General features: G+C 38.9%; 3 protein-coding genes across 5 annotated transcripts; 2 read left to right on the forward strand and 1 right to left on the reverse strand.

Annotated features, from left to right (window-relative positions):
- Window positions 1–1,420: 1,420 nt before the first annotated feature.
- On the forward strand, window positions 1,421–13,841 carry LOC129727961 (mitochondrial basic amino acids transporter). 2 transcript variants are annotated; one of them, XM_055686284.1, is made up of 4 exons: window positions 1,421–1,916; window positions 11,716–11,814; window positions 11,887–11,948; window positions 12,642–13,841. In XM_055686284.1, the coding sequence occupies exons 3-4, from the start codon at window positions 11,915–11,917 to the stop codon at window positions 13,748–13,750; spliced, it is 1,143 nt and encodes a 380-aa protein (XP_055542259.1). In that variant the 5' UTR covers window positions 1,421–1,916; window positions 11,716–11,814; window positions 11,887–11,914; the 3' UTR covers window positions 13,751–13,841. The 2 variants fall into 2 exon arrangements, with proteins under 2 accessions (XP_055542259.1, XP_055542258.1); XM_055686283.1 differs by having other exon boundaries at window positions 11,716–11,948.
- LOC129727957 (coiled-coil domain-containing protein 40) lies at window positions 13,816–17,056 on the reverse strand. Its single transcript, XM_055686276.1, has 6 exons — window positions 16,017–17,056; window positions 15,818–15,960; window positions 15,372–15,763; window positions 15,010–15,322; window positions 14,176–14,951; window positions 13,816–14,114 (listed from the first exon to the last, which is right to left on the reverse strand). Exons 1-6 carry the CDS (start codon window positions 16,817–16,819, stop codon window positions 13,893–13,895), a joined length of 2,649 nt encoding a protein of 882 aa, XP_055542251.1. The 5' UTR covers window positions 16,820–17,056; the 3' UTR covers window positions 13,816–13,892.
- On the forward strand, window positions 13,960–18,599 carry LOC129727962 (zinc finger protein 32). 2 transcript variants are annotated; one of them, XM_055686285.1, is made up of 5 exons: window positions 13,960–17,309; window positions 17,368–17,600; window positions 17,655–17,801; window positions 17,866–17,960; window positions 18,018–18,599. In XM_055686285.1, exons 1-5 carry the CDS (start codon window positions 17,184–17,186, stop codon window positions 18,554–18,556), a joined length of 1,140 nt encoding a protein of 379 aa, XP_055542260.1. In that variant the 5' UTR covers window positions 13,960–17,183; the 3' UTR covers window positions 18,557–18,599. The 2 variants fall into 2 exon arrangements, with proteins under 2 accessions (XP_055542260.1, XP_055542261.1); XM_055686286.1 differs by having other exon boundaries at window positions 17,658–17,801.
- The last annotated feature ends 6 nt before the right edge of the window (window positions 18,600–18,605 follow it).

Consider the following 18,605-nt stretch of genomic DNA (forward strand, 5'->3'; position numbering starts at 1 on the left):
ATACAGATTTATACAGATTTTTTTTTGTTTTCATGGGGTCGTAAATTAAACTTCTTTATAAAGTTGAAACATAAATTAACTCAAATGCGGTGGGGCGTGTCGGAGGTTTTATTATATTCATATGCTACGCATAAGCGTGTGCATGAATGAATCACGGAAAATATGTTAAACAAGCTATATTTGCATTTTTTTTTTTCGAGAAGGATATGTCCAGTACATATGCAGATTTTATTTCACAGATTTTTTCAAATTTTACCAAGGTGATAAGATTTTTTGAGCTCCAAAATACAGATGAAAATGTGGCATCACTGCCCACACCCTACAGCTTTTTATTCAAGCGTCTGCTAGAGTACTAGGATGATGGTTTCAATTTCAAACTTCTTAATGAAGAAATTGACCGTTATGCATGAGTTATTGATCATTTCTTCAATTTTATATTTATTTTCCAGTATTCAAGTTTCACGTTGACTAACCCATAATTGTGAAGGAACTGTATGAGCAATTGAGTTCAATGAACAAACAAATAACACAATCAGGATCATGTTGAAATTGATTCTTTTTTCATAATCTTTTTATAACGTCAGTGTCGAAGCACAATAACATGCTGTAAGTATCAACGGAAGCCTGTTTGTTCCCTACAGGAAGAGTATAAAGTCTATGATGACACTCCTATTTATAAGTTGGCTTATCGGTAAATTCATCACCTCATATTTTCGGAGTGTAAGACAAGTGTGTCCTTCACGTGATCCCATGCGGCTAGAGCACGTGAATACGAAACACAGGGTAAATCGGCAGCAGAGTAAAGGGGCTAGTCGCAATGAATCATCACAGTGAAAAATTCTGAATTTCAGTTGGTTCTGACGTAAGCCACGATTTTGTTTGAAAATTATGTGCAATATCATTAAAATTTGCGTGGAAAATTATGGAGTTTTCTATTCTAAGCTACGGAGACAATTCTTTATATGCGACTCGACTTAAATTTTGGTATGTTTTTTTCAACTGTGATAAGTTAAAATTCAGTACCAAGGAATACAGTATAAGACGATTCCATGTAGGGCATCTCTAGCTTAAAAAGTTGATTTGAAGTTCAATAGTAACAAGGCGAAAATATTTGTACTGCAAACGGTAACCGCCTCTGAATCCTGACAGCAACCAATAACATGGAGGCTGCGCACAGATGATGCCGTTCGATGATAACCTTACACACATATTCGTCCCGCCCGATCTACCCAATCCCATCAGTCGGACCGGAACGGGCTGGACTCTGGCTGTCGGATCGCGTTTCGTCTTATCAACTCTTACTTCATGCTCATTTTGTTTTCCACTTGCCAGTCCATGTTGTGATAACACTACTGTTTACAATGCTTTCAGCCAATCCCGTGGCTTGCAGAAATCAAAGACACTCTCCTTCTGAGCTGATCACGAACCAGTACCGATGAGCTGCCGGAATTCGACTACAGTCTGGAAGTTTTCTTTGTACCGCGCGGTCATCTAACGTTTCGAACCGTGCAAAATTGCCTTCGGCAGTCCCCGGGGATTAGTCTGAGACTCGACATCAACCGTTTTCCGTCGCGCTCGCTAGGCATCCATGAACCAGAGGTTATCGGCACGTGCAAGTACCCCAGCAATTGAACGCACATGACGGAAGTTACGACGTAATAGTTGTCTGCGACTTCAAAACGTAATTTCCTGTGGATCCAGCCAGTGTGCTTAGTGTTGTTGCTGGTTCTAGTTGAAGTGCCCAATTTGTTAATATAGAACTGGCAAGGTGATTCGAGCCAGACAAGCAAAGGACTTTGCAATCATCAGAAATGTTTTTAAAGTGTATTGCATACAATCCCAAACCGTTACTAGACAGCTCATGACCGTTATCGGGACATTACTTACAAGTGCGGCGGATAAAACGCCTATAAGAGGTAAATTGAAAATAAGTTCTACGATAATCTTGGAGTTCGAAGAGATTTTATGTGCATATGTGTAACATCTTTGGTGTTTTAAGCAGTCAACAGCTGTAATTTTCAATTTATGTGATCCTGTACTTATACTTTACGTGGATAGTCAGTAAAAGTCATATTTTTTGTCTTGGCACATGGCGACTGCAACAATCGGAGTTGTTATAACTGACATTCACTGTCCATGAGCGAATTCGTGCTCTAGAAGGACAAATGGGGAATTTACATCGCATTCACTAGTGCTTATCACGCGAAGGTGATAAGTTCATCACCGTTATGCTCTATCGCAAACCATTCGCTGCCAATCCGTAGGATTCCGAGTGGCAAGCTTTCAGCCCTAAATGGCGAATGCTGATACACAGTTTCCAAACTCGCATTGAATATGTTCACTATAATCTACATATTTTCAGTGTAATCACGTCCATGCGAGAGTCAAAAAACCGTTTCAATCAACTGTTAAATTTGTTAACAGTTTTCGAATTATCAGGAAATTTTTTGCATGAAAAAAATCTTCCAGCTGATCGGTAATCTACCCCAAACTCAGCAAAAGGGCCAAGCACAAGAACATGTATGGCGCAACTGTAGGTGTGAACTTCGGAACGTTCCTATTGGCAATCAGCTCGAATTCACTGTTGTTCTACTACCAGCTTGACGTCATAGTTGATGTTTTTTCTTAATTGATAACAAATTTCTTCGCACTTTTAAGTCGTGGTGACGTAATTAAAGGGGATTCTACAAATGGAATCTGTCAAGTCACAGGTTAATGATTTTACGAATATACGCAATAGTCAATCCGGAATTAAATTGAACTGAATCATCTTTCGGTGAATCGAAACTGCGTGTTATTGTTTTGTTTCAATCGGTAAAGGGGTCAGATTTGTAGTTTTTCAATGTAGAACAATAAGAAGATCCAAATGAATCTGAATAAATCTACTACAGGACAGTTTCGAAATGGAAACCCCCGAAGTTGATGAATTGTTTTTATGTTTAATTTCTTTCCTGTTTCGTCATTTCCTGGCAAAAAGTCCATAAAAAATTCTACGAAATAAACAATATGAAGAAATTAAAGTCTTATTTAAGGGATAGTAGAAGCCGATTGGGTTGTTCCAAAAATTATCTCTTTCAAACACGTTTCACTGCACGACTCTCAACAAATTTGCCATAGGCTTGAAAAGAGGTTTTTCTAAATCCTTTATAGAGGTGAACAAAGTGATACACAATAAGTGATACATATTATACATTTATTTAGTTTTTGATAACTTTGTTGGAATAGTTGCGTATTCTTATTATCTTTATAACGAATGTAGTTTCATAGAAATAGTTCTAGGATTTTTTCATGTGTAGAAGAAGTATTATATGAGTTCTGTGGGTGAAAATATCCAGAAATCAAAATGGCGGAGTTGTTACCTGATTCCATTCTTAGAACATAAAACCGAATTTGTCGATGACTTACCATTAACTGAGTGTACGGATTAAATTTCATGTCTCTTGAGAATTATAGAAGCCACGTTTGAAAACTGCGTTGAATGGTTACTAGCGCGCATACTATTGAATGTATGCTAAATTCAGATAGTGGTAGATAAATAAGATTGACGGATGAATTATTCTACTAGATCACGATGAAGTCAGATGGTAATCGGATAGCATTCGCGTAAAAATAACGACGCAAAATATTTCACGTAACTTTTGGGTGAACCTCATTTTGATATAAAAACGTTAAAATATTGTCCTGTTCAGTGAGTTAAATCCAGGTGATAGCATCTTCCAATGCAAATTTTTAATATTTCCGTCGATTTTAAAACTCATGTTCATCACAACTGAGATTTCGCGTTTTACAGTTATCAATCCGGAGTTAGCTTCATTGTGTTTTTATCTTTACGAGAAAGTTCGTTATTTAATGTAGGTATATATATTCAGCAGTGTCATCAACCCTGGATGTCTTCGGATGGATGAGTTGCATTTCTTGTGAATGTAATATATCAAATTGAATCAATATGAAGAATTATTAAAAAGGCTTCATTATCAATGACAACATGAACCAAACGGGTCTTGTAAAGAGTAATAACCTAAATAAACCAATAAAAAAACTCCTGGTGCTTCAACAATCTATGTTATGAATAAAATAACTTCTTTCGCGAAGAATGCAAACAGAGAGCTATCACAATGATTCAATAAATAAACAAACGTTTTATAAACAAATAATAGAGTTACAATAAAATTTAACATCAGATTCAGATCCATTCTTGGTCGAAAAAAAACTTAAGATTTATTAGGTTCCCAATCAATCAGTTAGTACTCCAGATGATATTTTCGAGTCAAAACTCATCTTATTAGGCTACAGCTATAGCTATAGCTGTTGATTAATGGCTTTGTTCTTCCTAAACTTCTCTCGAACTAAAACTACAGACAAACAGACGTACCACTGCATACAAAATTCTTAGGAAATTGTGGTTCCGACTAACTTGTGCGACACCTTCTGGACATAATCCGCAAAAGATAAACTTTCAGCTTTTCTACTGATTTTGGCAGCACGGTGCTCGAATACTGTCGACTGAGTTCAAAGGAAAAGGCACATCAGCACCACCACCACTGCGGCGGGAATGTTCCGCATAACTGAAACTCATTTGAAATGACCGTTATTTTGATCCATGGAAATAAATCTAGTGGTAAGTCTGATTGTCTGTGCTAAAACGGAACCCAGAAATTATACAACATATGAAAGGTACCTACAAGAGTTACAACTTCTTCTTTTATTCTTCCTCTTTACGTAAATACCAAATGATCGTAACGTAGTTGATTGTATTTAGGATCCGCAATTCCAGAAACCATTTCCCGAGAAACACATTCTCACGAGAATCCCGAATCCGTGGAACAGAATTATTGATTCTTGGAATCCCGGGATTCCCAAATTCCTTGGAAAATTTCTTAGTGCAATAGAATAAAACAATCTATCAAAATAGCAAACTGACGTCTTAAAACTATATAGCAGCACTTACACTTAGCCATTCCGTCGTTCATCACAATGACCTACGTTATCATCTGAATCGTATGAGTGCAAACCGAAAGATGCCTAGTATGACAGAATGAAGTGTACTGTTTCCAGTGTGCAGGATAAAAATACACGATCGATCATCAAATGGGTCTTTTTTTGTTTTGGTTTCATTCTATTCAAAATTCTCCCATTTATCAAAAATAGCTCGGCTTTATTCAAAGCTTCTTAGGTAGTGGAAATAAAGTTGTGAACTGACTCACTTCTATCAAGTGTTTTGTTAAAGTTGGTAATTCACACATAGTTGGCAACCGCTGAAGTGCCATGTTTTTTAAATTTCAGGATAATTGATACCATAGTACAGGTAATCGATTTTTTATAACCTTTTAATTGCAAACTCTGTTTCAAATTTAATTTTTGCTATTTTTTTCATTCCATAGTCCCGGGAACTCCTGAGAAATAAAATTTCTATTGCTGTTTTACGGGAAATCAAACCCTATTCTCATTGATAGTGTTCCCTTCGTTTCTAATGTGTATTTTAATGTAGAATGGCTTAATATCACCCAAGATGAATGGATTATAAGAACTATCCCACCAAATATAGGTATTTTCGGAATCAAATTGACGCTTAAATCAAAAATCAACTACAGACGATATCTTTAAATAGTGACTTCCAGTTTGCGGGAAACAGTAAAAATTGACCAAACAGCACCCCATACGAGTATTTTCGAAATCGGGATGGTGACCAGCAACCTGAAAACGATCCCAGATGTCATTTTCAATTTCAAAATGGCGTCTTACAGTTTCCGAAAAACAACCTAAAATGGCCGTATACCACCCAATATGAGTATTTCAGTGATCGAAATGATGCACAGAGACCAGAAATCAACTCCAAACGCGATTTTTAAATTCAAGATGGTGACTTCCGGGTCCCGGAAAACCTCCAAAATTGTGCAAATACAACCTCATATGAGTACTTTCGAAAGCATATCACCAAAATTATTAAAATGGTCTGTGGAAGTAATTTTATGAGCTTTGAACCAACAATTGTGAGATTCTCATGAAAAAAACTTTGTAGCATATTCTCGGAAAACCGGATTTACAGGAATAAGAAAAATACCCTTGAAGAAACATGTTTTCACCTTTCTATGTACCCTGTACAAAAACATTGTTATTAAACACATTTTTTTCCTTGCGGTTACAAAACCTCAAGCATACCTTTACCCCGCGGTTTATATGTACTTTTGCCCCACAATGAGTTTTCCAACTAATTTGATTTTTATGACGAACACCAAAATATTCTCGGCGAAACAAATTCACCCGAAAACCTTAACTATATAACAGTTTTTTTAGGTTCTGTTGTTTTCGAGTTTCTGCAGTTTCCAAATAAGTGGATCGTCACACTTAATTTATCTCGGCAAACTTCCCGACAGTTGATGGAGCTCGGCGAAATTTTTAACAATTGTCAGCAATATATTTCGACGAACATTCAGCAAATATATCGATCTACCGTAAACCAGCAGGTATTAAATTTCGTTTGCCGAAGTTCTTTGAAATTCTCCCGAAAGCTTGAAGAACATTTCGCTGAGTTTATCATCTGTTGAGTTCTCGCCAATAAAATCTAAGTGTGTAGTTCTCAAATTAGATCAAAACAACTCAAAACACAACTTTCACACCATACAAACGGAATCTAATGTTTTTACATGTGTGATTAACTGACATTAAAATGCTGCCAATTTATACAATGTTGCCAGTTTATTTTGCTTGTATGTTTCGAAAAGGCCAATACGTCACCAAGGATGGAAAAAATCGTGTCACATAACAATCATTCGGGTATCATTTCTGAACTTGCTATTCATAAGCTTTCAATCCCAGCAAACCATCGCTATTAAAAGTTACACATTCTCGCGCATGCAAGAGACAACTTATAGCAAAGAAATATATGGTAGCTTTCTTTGATAATTTCGTTTCAGTATTGCCTGCTTTAGGTGGAGCGAGCAACATATAGCGAGTGTTTCACGAAAGAATCGCAAACGATTGCACTCGAGCGATCGCAACGATTCTTTCAAATGTTGGTTGCTTGCAGGCGTAATTCGGCTACTCCACGTCGTGCTTTCACCGTGATATACCGCGTTGATTCTTAGTGATTTCAAATATCACATGCTAATGCACCATGCTACAATTACCGTAAGCATTGCTCCGGTAAGCAAACAGTTGAACGCAATCTAACGTTCATTTGGATTCATAATTTTGTATCACTGGCGATTATATCTCAAGTGTTTTCGCGATACCGTTGAATGCAAGTGAACTTGGATACAATAAATACTATCGTGTTTGTATCATTCAGTCTCCTTCTATGGTATTCGGAACTCTTATAAGCGAAAAACAATCAGCAGCGTCTCTATGGAAAACTTGTACGCGAGTGGAAACAATTGAACGATACCTGATGAATCAAAGAACACATCTACATGAAATATTGCTAGTGAGTGAAAATTTCCATGCTTGTACGTCACTACTCTACTCGTATTGCATACGGAATAAAATCTCTTGCGTCTTGCGAAACTGGGAAAAGGCATGAAAAAAGCGGGGCCACTTACAACATGCACACTTAAAAAATTTCGCCGAATCTCGGCAATATTTGTGCCTAGACTTGGACAGCCGAGTACTTGGCAGCCATCTCGGCTGAATCTATGTTATGTTATTCTGTTCGAATTGAACTTGACGAAGAAACATGATTTAATTTTTTAATAAAAAAACACACATTTTTGTTTAACCAATTTTTGATCGTAACACTCTTTACTCTGAATTTCTTTATTAAGATCGATATCTACATTTCAGTACCTACTCCCAATTGAATACTAACGAATCAGTTTTATGAACTGAGTGAATAAGTTATGAGTGGCTGCTTGACCAGAAAAATTGGAAATTCCAACATCATATTTCGTCTATGAACAACTCTCGCTGAGCTGTCTCACTTGTATTGGCGAATTGATAGACCCCACGGGCACTAAAAGGTCAAGCGGTTTCCAAAAATGTTGTAATTTGAGAAATTCTTGATCTATTTATTGATCTTTATCTATAATATTTGTCAATAAACTATCCAGACGCATCGCGGCGTTTTAAAAAGCAATTCTAGGTCTTTCATTTGAGATAGAATAAAATGACCGCCATCTTGGATTTTATCAGAAAAATATATTTTTGAGCAATCACCGATCATCGAATCCTAAGAAAAAATGCTTTAAGACATATTCATAAAATTAGGTGAGTAACGAGTTTACCTTACCTTTCAGATTACATGCGTTTTTGTTTCATGAATGTACCTTAGAGCAAATTTGAAATCAGCAGTTGTGCACTTGCTTCAAACCATGTTTTCCTAGAAAAATCAAGATGGCGGCCAATTCAGCCTTTTCAGTAATTTTGTCACTATTTACACTAAAAATTCACTAAAGTCACTATTAAAGCTTCAAATGAGTGATCTATTACTGTATTGAAACATACATTGGGAAAGATTGCTTCTCATTACCTGAATATTTGAACAGTTCAGTTCATTTGGCCTTTCTGTTAACTTTTTCGTCGTGGAAGTTACATGCCTCGCATTGTTTTTGGATCTCTCATTGGAATAAGCTACGCAAAATAGCTGCGAATAAATTGTCTAAGAGCTGCAAAGGAATGTGAAAGCACAGACTAACAGACATAACACTTCGAACAAATTTTCAATAAAATCATCGTTTGGATGATTCCAGTACTTTACGTTAGTAACACTAGCACTAGAGTGCCTATATATAACTACAGTGGCGCCGTGTCATCCAAAGTAACGCTGGTAACACTGGTAACACTGAACATCCTTTCTCTTTTCCCCACACGTGTTTAATAGGTTGTTTGCTCAATTGGAATGACACTGACAGATAATTTTTATTCCAATTTTGACAGTGCCGCCACTCTATATATTTACAGGCACTCTAACTAGCACCATCTGCTGTCGTGTTCGCGCTGCGTCTGGTATTTCGACAACAGGGCCAGCGTTACTGCATGTGTCAAATGGGGAACTACAAAATATGTATGAGATTGCATGACAGCGCCACAGACGACGTTGTCGCGCGATGACTGTTATTCGGTTGAAAATTTGAAATGAAGTTTTTTGTGGCGATGGAGCTGGGTTCCAGTGTTACGTCTGTTAGTCTGTGGTAAAAGTTAATTCTAAAAGCTACCCGCGTCTCTAAACAGTTACTTTAGTTCGATTTCCTGGTTTTCAATCGACTGTACTATTCTGTTTCCCCTGATTAAAGAGATTTGAAAAGTTTAAAGGTTATATTCTGCAGCGTGATGTTTGAGTCTCAATTCGTTGGATTTGCTTTTAATAATCCATACATCTATTTCAATGTGAAATAATGAAATAGATTTAACTTGAGTTAATTTAGAATTTATTTCTACGAGAACGAGTCACTGGTATCCTACGTTCAAAATAAATAAATTTTCAATGAAATAAAATCCATTTATGGTTACACAATAAATTTTAAGGCTTATTTTGGTCACTATTTGAAAATCACTAATGTCATTATTATTTTACTACAAGTCCGCTACTAACCCTGTAGATGGTTTGATAACCTAGGGTTCCATCAATTTGAACTAAACAAAGTACATTTCTCATTTTTTCACTACTTTTATTTATTTCGGCATATTCTTTTTGAAAATTCTCGTTCCACCAGTTTTCAGCGAGAATAGCTCCTATATATAAACAAAGTTACTCCTCGACCGGGGGCCTAGTGTGGTTGGTAACGTCTCCGCCAACCACGCTCGACGCCTGGGTTCGAATCCCACCGCCGACATAGGTATCGATGGTTGTGAGGTGGCGTGATCCACTCACAACCAACCCAACTGGTCTAGATTCAATCCTAGCCGACACCGGGAGATTTTCTGAGGCGAAAAATCTCTGGGATCACGTCTTCCATCGCATGAGGAAGTAAAGCCGTTGGCGCCGGTCCGTTGATAAACGGGTCGTGAGTTAGGGTCCTGGGTGTGGAGTCGCCTCCCTGGGCGTCGGTGATTGGCCACAACAATGGCGGAACTAGACCGACGGAAAATAAGCGAGAATAAAAAAAAACAAAGTTACTCCTTCCAGTCATGTTTGACGTTGTACCAAAGTCTAGTCCGACAAATGAAGCAGCAATTAGAAAATATTTAGCTATTTCGAGTTTTAGTCAACTAAGCGAGACAAAGTAATCAGGTTTATATAACAAAGCAAATGAAGCTTATAAACCACAATATGAATACACTTTGAACAGGCACTGAACAAATCATTGTACTATCATAAGTGTTAATATCCAAAATTGCACTTTAATGATATTTCAGAGTAAACTCTGCAAGTTCACGGCTGTTGATAATAAAAACCCAGTAACCAATCATGTGTTGAATTTCTCTGCTCACTGCGAAATAAAGAAAAATGAATTGTATTCAATTTAATTCCCTTGGCGTCGTAAGACCTTGTATAACATAAGTAGGGATACCATCCGTCCTGATTTAGCAGGACATGTCCTGATTTTGAGACCCACATGGAGCGTCCTGATTTATTTTTCATATTTTTGCATTTGTCCTGATTTTATTGAATGTAGCCGGATATTCAAAAAGGTAGCAAACTGTTAAGTACTTGCATCTTGATTCCGGGAAGAAACGAACTTATTTCGAACGAATTTTTTCTCTGGTTGAATCTTGACGAGAGAAATTGTCTAGTCGTTGAAACCGTTAAACGTGTTTTGACGATTGTTAAGTTTGTTTCAAACAGTTTACTAGTGTTGCATTTTTTAAGGTCATTAAGGTTTAAGGAACGCCTAATAAATCAAAGTTGCAAAATTTAATTGTTCGAGAAATACTTCAAATATGAGTCTTTTGGCGTATTCTGAAGCGCAAATGACAATTCATGTGTTTTATTTATTGATACCTCAAAAAATAAAATTGGCTTAGATAAAATTTTTGCTGGAAAAACAGTTGTCCTGATTTTTAACTCCAACCAAATGGTAACCCTATACATAGGTCGATAAAAGCGAAAAAATGCAGCCCTAAAGCTCAAAATAGTTGCAAAATAGTTCAGAAAGATTATAGCTCTCTTTGACCATTGGCCCTGACACAAGTAAAAGAGATTTTTAAAGCTGTTCGCACCTACGCGAATTCTCATATTCAATTGTCAATTTATGTGTGGAACAAAAGCAAAAATATTTCCCTCCTTCACTTTCGCAAGTAAAAACCAAACCAATATCAACAGAGTCGTCAGGGCCAATTCCTGTGAAATTTGGTGCCTTTAACCATTGTCAAAACGCGTCAACTTACGTCAAAATGTCGCATAATAATTGCTCGTTTCGTCGCATTAACGGTATGTTCAAATTTCCGTGTAAAAAGCGTGTTCCAGATACCGATTAAGATTTTTGCCGTTTTACCAAAAATTGCTTTTTTATAAGGATTCGTTAGTAGCTTAAGTATTTATGATAAATATTAGTAAATAATGAGTATGTGTCCAATCACAAATGGTGACTTCTCAACACTGTTAGAAATTTGTAATTTTATTTGTTAGGATTTGTTTGCTTTCGCAATTAGGACTTATCATTCGTAGGGATTTAAACCTACTTGTCAGAACATTAATTGCTTATAGCTCGTAATATCTATTAACTATGCAGTAAATGAAATTGCGTAGCAAGTGTGAAATTGCCGGCGTTGCGTTAGAAATTAGTTAATTAGAAATCATTGCTATTGTTGCTCTATTCTAACAACATTATTTCTTTACAGATCGCCAAACGCCAACTTCGGCTGATCCTTAAAAAAAAACATCAACAATCAGAATCTACCAAAAAACCCATCAATACTCCAGAGCCATTTACTCAAAAGGCAAATACCTTCGCGATTTGTGGAAAAATACACAGTACTTAACCTACTTTATTCCGCTCAAACTCCTTATAGAGATAATAAAGAATCAAAACCATCCAAGATGGCGCTCGATTTCGCTGCAGGATGTCTTGGAGGTATGAAAAACACATTTGGTTTTTTGTTTTATTGTCTGTTATTGTTGTTCGCTCCATTATGTGTCGTCTTATCATGCGCAACCAACCCATAGCACGCAGATTCGCATTGGCACCCCGTCGTATCAGAGTGCGATGGCATGCCTTCATTAAAATTGCTCAGATGTGATGTTTTGCTAGATACTTCCCGTAATCACCGTTGCCTACCGATCAGGCTAGAAGGGGGTCATCTCTCGCGCAGTCGTTAAGCCTTGCCGTTCTATCGGGAGAAAATGGCAGTAACAGCGATAGTACCTATATAATAAATTGTTCTGATTGAGATGGCACACAGTCCTTGCAGGGGGTCAACTTTTTTTTTGTTTATACAATACACCATTCCATTAAAATGATTATCAGCAGCGGGATTGTTGTACTCTGTTCTGTTGGTTCAATCTGTCGCATTTGTGTTTGTTGTTCAAAGCGGGACATGTATGTCAGGAGTTATCATGTGAGATTCAACGCTGTTTTCTATTGATTTCAAACCACTAGGTTTTATAAATATTTCTTCTGGGCCACTTGTTACCTCATCACACCGCCATTTATCATTGCCTTTTGTTTACAAAAATAACTCACAACTCACTGGGGCAAACATCCACGCGATAATCGATCACGTGTCTATTGATAAGCGATGATTGATGATGTAAAATTTTTCCATAGGATGCGCCGGTGTACTGGTCGGTTACCCGTTCGACACGGTGAAGCTTCACCTCCAGACACAGGACTTCCGGAATCCATTATACAAGGGAACACTGGATTGTTTTCGTAAAATTATCGCCAAAGAAACCGTTCGTGGACTTTACCGAGGAATGTCCAGTCCAATGGCCGGCGTTGCCGTTGTCAATGCAATAGTTTTCGGCATCTATGGAAATGTACAAAGAAGAACAGCTGATCCGGATTCACTGCATTCCCATTTCCTAGCAGGAACTGCGGCTGGCCTTACGCAAAGTTTCGTCTGCTCACCAATGGAACTTATAAAAACGAGACTACAGTTGCAGGGCAATCTTCCAAAAGGGGCATTCAAGTTTAAAGGACCATTGGACTGCTTGAGACACATAGCTAGAACGGAAGGGTTCCGAGGAGTGTTTCGCGGTTTGGGAATAACTGCTGCCAGAGATATGCCTGGATTTTCATCCTACTTTGTATCGTACGAGCTGATGGTTCGTTCGGTCGACGATCCATCGCCATTCAGCATATTAATGGCAGGTGGATTGGCCGGAACTATTTCTTGGCTATTAACATTCCCCGTCGATGTTGTCAAATCTAGACTGCAGGCCGATGGCATGAGTGGGAAACCTCAATACCTAGGTATTGTGGACTGCCTACGAAAGAGTTATGCAACGGAGGGCCTGTCGTTTCTGTCTCGAGGTTTGGCGTCGACTTTACTGCGAGCATTCCCTATGAATGCGCTATGTTTCCTAGTAGTTTCAATCGTGATGAAAAGTTTTGGCGAATCCAGTTTAAATTTAGAACTAAGCCCAGCAGAACCCCTGCTGATGGTACAACAACCCGCCGGTGCAGTGAAGGTGACAATGAACAAGCGCCACCACGAACTCCATGATATTCATATTTTAAACATTAAGCAGAACACGTATCGCTTTTTGAGCTTCCTGGGAGCGTTCAGCGAAGCAGTCTGTTGCGCCGAAATGGACGAACTCGCACACGATCTTCACTCCAATGAGGATGGTGGCTATTACTACTCAAAACTGAACGAATATCTGCAAAGCACCAATCCAGAGTACTGCAAACGATTCCCCTTCATAGACTAGAATATGTTTGTTGAATCCTTACACGCATCCACTGAAACCACGTGAACTGTATTGTTGATTTATAATCTAAGTTTTATTTAATTGTTTTGTATCTAATGTGTTTTATAAAATTGTATGAAAAAATCCGAAATCCTCATCAGCCTTACTTAAGGGATTGCAATATTTTTGTGAGATGAAACTTTTGCGCTGGAAAATCATGAATGAGTTTCTCAACAATTCCCGCAATACTTTCATTGATTTCGCGTTGACGTTGAAGATCTGCCTGAATGAGAATTTCGTTACGAAACTTGGGAATTTGTTTGGCATTCGCAAATGATCGATAACGTCGGGCCCGATACTGATGACGTACAATGTAGTCCAAATTCTGAAATGGTTGATATCAATTTAGTACCCGGAGAAGAGTAAAAATCTTACTGATTATGTACTTCCTGCTTTAGTAAAGCTGCCTGCTCCACTTCTGCCTTTATCAAGCTGGTTTGAATTTTCTCCTCCTCTATCTGCAACTTTTTATTTTCGATTTCGGCCTGCAGCAGCTTTTGTGCTGTATCAATTTCAATTAAATTTTTTTCTGCAGCAGAAATCTCCCCGAAGACAACTTTTAGTTTATTTTTCAACTCATTTATTTTATGCTGCATCGTAGACTTTGTCTTGAATTTACTTCCATAAACTTTTTCCCGTGCATTCACGGTATCAAAGATGTGCTCTCGATGGTGGACCGTGTTTTCCAAATCGGACACCAGTTTTTCCTGCATGCGCTTAAGCTGCCTATAGCGAACCTGCATTCGGTGGATTTCGGCTTTCATAATACCAATCTCACTGTTTTGTGCCGATTCCTCATCTTTAAACTTCTTCGCTTCAGCAGACATCTTGTATTTGGTCTCCCAAGATAGTGCTTCCCGATGCTTCGCCAGCACTTCCTGCTTGCAGTCGTCGATCTCTCTCCCCAGATCGGTCAAATCCTGCTCCAGATTTAACACTGACAGCTCTGCTTCTTTCAAGCGCTCGGTCGTATATTGATGGGAAATTTCACACTCCATTTCCTCCTTTTCGTGAACCTTTTTGCTATTCCAAAGCTCCATACTAACGGCATCCAAGCGAGAATTTAGCGACGACAGCGACCGAATTATTTCACGATTTTCATTCACTACTTGCTCCAGCTGATCCTCAATTTTAATAGCTTTTTGTTCCACCAGAAGCAACTCTGTGAAAAAAAAAGTTTAAATCAATCGGTTTTGACAATGAAAAACTTATGAGTTTACTTTTTCTTGAATAGTTTATCTCATTCAATTGCTGGACTCGCTTCTCCGACAAACTAACAATGCTGTTTTGTAGCTTTAACCACGCTTCCTGGGAATCTTTTATCTTCGCATCGAGCTCCGCTATGTAATGTTTCACATCCAATAATTTCAGTTCATCCGGATTCAATTCTTGGCCTCCGGCTTGTTTGATCAACTGCTCAAGCTCTCTGTTAAGAACGTCCAACTTACGCAATTTCGCCGAAATGATCTCCTTTATTATCTTAATCTGTTCGTCATACTTCCTAGCTTCAGTATCCATCGAATCGTGCTCTTTCTAAAATATATCGCTGCAATTACTGTCCACATTTTATGATCATGCATACCTTAATGCTTTGAACTTCGCTCCTCGATTTCTCCACTAAACCACGCCATTTTTCCAAGCTCAGCAAAACAACTGACAATTGATTCTCCGTATCCGACATGGAGATTTCCAGCTCCCGGCGTTTTTGCTGCGCTTCTCGCAGTATTTTACCTTGATTTTCGCCAGCTTTATCCGTTGTGATTTGATCCTGCAGTAGTTCCAATATTTGCTCTTCCAGGTCAAACTTCTTCTGGTTCTGTTTGTTCAACGTCTGCCGCAGTGACTTTAGATGATTCTCTATCAACAGACCCTCCTGTTGGGCCTTCAGCATATCCGCTTCGGTTTGCTCCAAAATCATTGCATAATGATCCAAATCTCGGGTCAGTTTATCACTTTCTTCTTGTTCCTTGTGTACTGGAATGATTTCGTTTTATCTCGTGTTTGTGTAAATCTAAACAATTCTTTTACCTTGCTTTTCGAGGATATTAATGTCGCCTTGTATGCGGAATTTGAAGCCCGACAGCTGTTCATTCTGCTCCATTTCCTTCGCTGCCGCCTTTCTAGTAATATCAGTTTTACTTTTGATTACTTTGTGCTCCTCATAGACGTTTCTAAAAATAAATATATTTAATTAAACAAATTAAAAACAATAATAAATTCCCTGTACTCCAAATCATCTTTGGTTTTGGATAAAACATTGTCGCGCTGCTGTATCGCAACGATCACTTCACCCCAGGATTGAAACAAACGTTTATGTTCGTGCTGCAGGGCTTCCAAGTCGGAATTCGCATCCGCCAAGCTGCGATTGATCATCTCGGTTGCGCTTTCCTGTTCCTTCATTTGATCCTCGATTCCTTGCAACTCACGCTCCTTTTTGCGGACCTCCAGATCCAGATTAAACACCAGCAAATCCATTTTACGCTTCTCCTCGGCAGCAACCAACTTATCTTTCGCATCTTTGCTAGCAACCCGCTTCGCTACGGCGATCTCCTCCTTGATTTCCTTGTCCCACTTGGAGAATTCGTTTTCAAGTACCGCCAAGTTATCCAGTTCTTGCAAATGTTCGTTGTAGGTTTTCTTGAACTCTTTCAATTTGTGGCTTTGTTCATCGTACTCCTTCTTGTATCCGGCAACTTTCTGCTCTTCTGCCAGTCTTCTGGTAGAAACCTCTACAATCTCCTTCCCGTAGATAACCAACAACTCTTTTTGGCTATCGATTTCTTCCTGGAGATCGTACAACCGCGCTCCGACCTCTTCAGATTCTTTTTCATTTTGCTGCAGGTGATGATCCAAGTCAGCGATTTCTCCTTCCAATTGATTCTTCACTCGCAGTAAATGAGCCTTTAGCGCCTGCTGGAATCGTTCCAGCAGTGGGTGGTCCTTCTCCAGGACTCCCGATTGGTCAACGATTGACTCATTGAATTGATCCGCTTGGACGCCCATTGATAAAGGGGTTTCTTCAGGATTCATGATTTTAAAAGATTTGAAAAAACTTTGCGGCTTTATATCTCTACCTAGCGTTAATATTTGGTTGGCGTTGGTGCATAATAAAGCGTTTCCGGTTGCTACAGTGATCGTTGCCGGTCAGGCTATCGAACAAACGATGGGTGAACTTGCGTGCAAGTAGAACGCTTGTACGGAACAACATGCGCAGACAGTGGAAGAGACAAATCGACGAAAGAGTCGTACTCTCACTCTTCTCTCGTATTGACATTACTCAATGAATTGAGTCGAGTAACAGCAGATGTAAACAAATTCTGCAGACCCATCAATAATTGAATTTTTTGTACAATACCCATAGTGAATTAAACTAAATGCAGTGTGATTATAGACCATGGACTACAACATCAGTAGATTGTGCAGAGTTTGTCTGGAGGAAGGTGTTTTCACTTCCATCTTCAACACGGAACTAGTGGCAATGGCTCCAGCTGATATGTTGATTATGTGTGCTAATATAAAGGTGCTTTATTTCTACTCTATGTGAAAAATAGTTTTTGTATCGTTCCGTTGTCTTTCAGGTATCAAAAAACGATGGACTACCGACAACCATCTGCAATAACTGTATGTACCGACTAGGGGTTGCTTTTCACCTAAAACAGCAGTGTGAAAATTCCGACATGAGACTGCGACAGTACATCGGACTGATGACCGGTGTATACAGCAACTCACTGGATAAGGAAACGATGACCGACGACTCGTGGTTGTTGATTGCGAAAAAGTCCGACGAAACGGATAGGAAGGTGTCCAAAAAGTGAGTTACTTTTGCTAAGTCAAACTACCATTGCTAATATTTTGCATACCTCAGAAGATCCAGCGGGAGAAGTAGATATAAACCGAAACCACCTGAAGACTGCAAAAAACGTGGCCCGAAGCCAACACCAAAACTGCCGCAAACCTGCTATCAATGCCACAAGACTTTCAAATGCGCTGCTCAACTTCAGATGCATTTAAGGTAAATGAGAAAAAATCAATCAAATTAATTTAAACTTAGGGACCTAATTGAAAATCGTGTACAGGACACACAGCGGTGAGAAACCGTTTGCTTGCAACTATTGCTCAAGACGCTTTGCACAGAAGCATAATCTCTCTATTCACATTCGCACTCACACGGGTATGTTTCAGCAATGTCAGGCAATAATTCCTGTAATAAAAATGAATCCAATTGTAGGTGAGCGGCCATATCAATGTGAAATTTGTAGTAAGCAATTCTCGGCGCTAGGAAATTTCCAAGCGCATAAGAAAATTCACTCCAACCAGCGAGACCACATCTGTCCTTCCTGCAACAAGGCGTTTATCACTTCTGGTGACCTTTCGCGCCACATGGTGTCCCATTCGGGCATTAAAAGCTATCACTGTGATGTATGTGCCAAAAGTTTCAGTCGAAATCGTGACATGGTTGCGCACAAAAAGAAAATTCATCTGAACGATCGTTCCAACGAAAACTACAAGTGCATGGAATGCCAAAAAGTGTTCGCAACTGCCGATAGTCTAAGCCTTCACATGCGCATCCACAACCCAATACCGCCGGCACCGTTGATGCCACCTCCGCCGCCACAGCCACACATCCAGCAGCCGATTGCTATCGCGCCGCATCACAGCCTCGGTGCGGCTTCCCTTGGCGTCGGACTCGGGATGCTACCCCACACTCACACCCAAACTGGTTACCACACACAAATGCACCCTGCCCAGCGACTACATCCCTACTAAAAAGGGGTCATTTCGGATCCAAATAAAATCTCTAAGTTCGTAACCAACT

The sequence above is a fragment of the Wyeomyia smithii genome, chromosome 3 (genome assembly GCF_029784165.1).
Source record: "Wyeomyia smithii strain HCP4-BCI-WySm-NY-G18 chromosome 3, ASM2978416v1, whole genome shotgun sequence".
NCBI lineage: Eukaryota > Metazoa > Arthropoda > Insecta > Diptera > Culicidae > Wyeomyia > Wyeomyia smithii.

Coding starts and splice junctions, on each gene's coding strand:
- LOC129727961 (XM_055686283.1), top strand. CDS start 11,915: ATGGCGCTCGATTTCGCTGCAGGATGTCTTGGAG. Junction 11,949..12,641: donor CGCTGCAGGATGTCTTGGAG/GTATGAAAAACA, acceptor ATTTTTCCATAG/GATGCGCCGGTGTACTGGTC.
- LOC129727957 (XM_055686276.1), bottom strand. CDS start 16,819: ATGAATCCTGAAGAAACCCCTTTATCAATGGGCGTCCAAGCGGATCAA. Junction 15,961..16,016: donor AAAACCAAAGATGATTTGGA/GTACAGGGAATT, acceptor ATTTATTTTTAG/AAACGTCTATGAGGAGCACA. Junction 15,764..15,817: donor TAATATCCTCGAAAAGCAAG/GTAAAAGAATTG, acceptor AAATCATTCCAG/TACACAAGGAACAAGAAGAA.
- LOC129727962 (XM_055686285.1), top strand. CDS start 17,184: ATGGACTACAACATCAGTAGATTGTGCAGAGTTTGTCTGGAGGAAGGT. Junction 17,802..17,865: donor CAACTTCAGATGCATTTAAG/GTAAATGAGAAA, acceptor AATCGTGTACAG/GACACACAGCGGTGAGAAAC. Junction 17,961..18,017: donor TCACATTCGCACTCACACGG/GTATGTTTCAGC, acceptor ATCCAATTGTAG/GTGAGCGGCCATATCAATGT.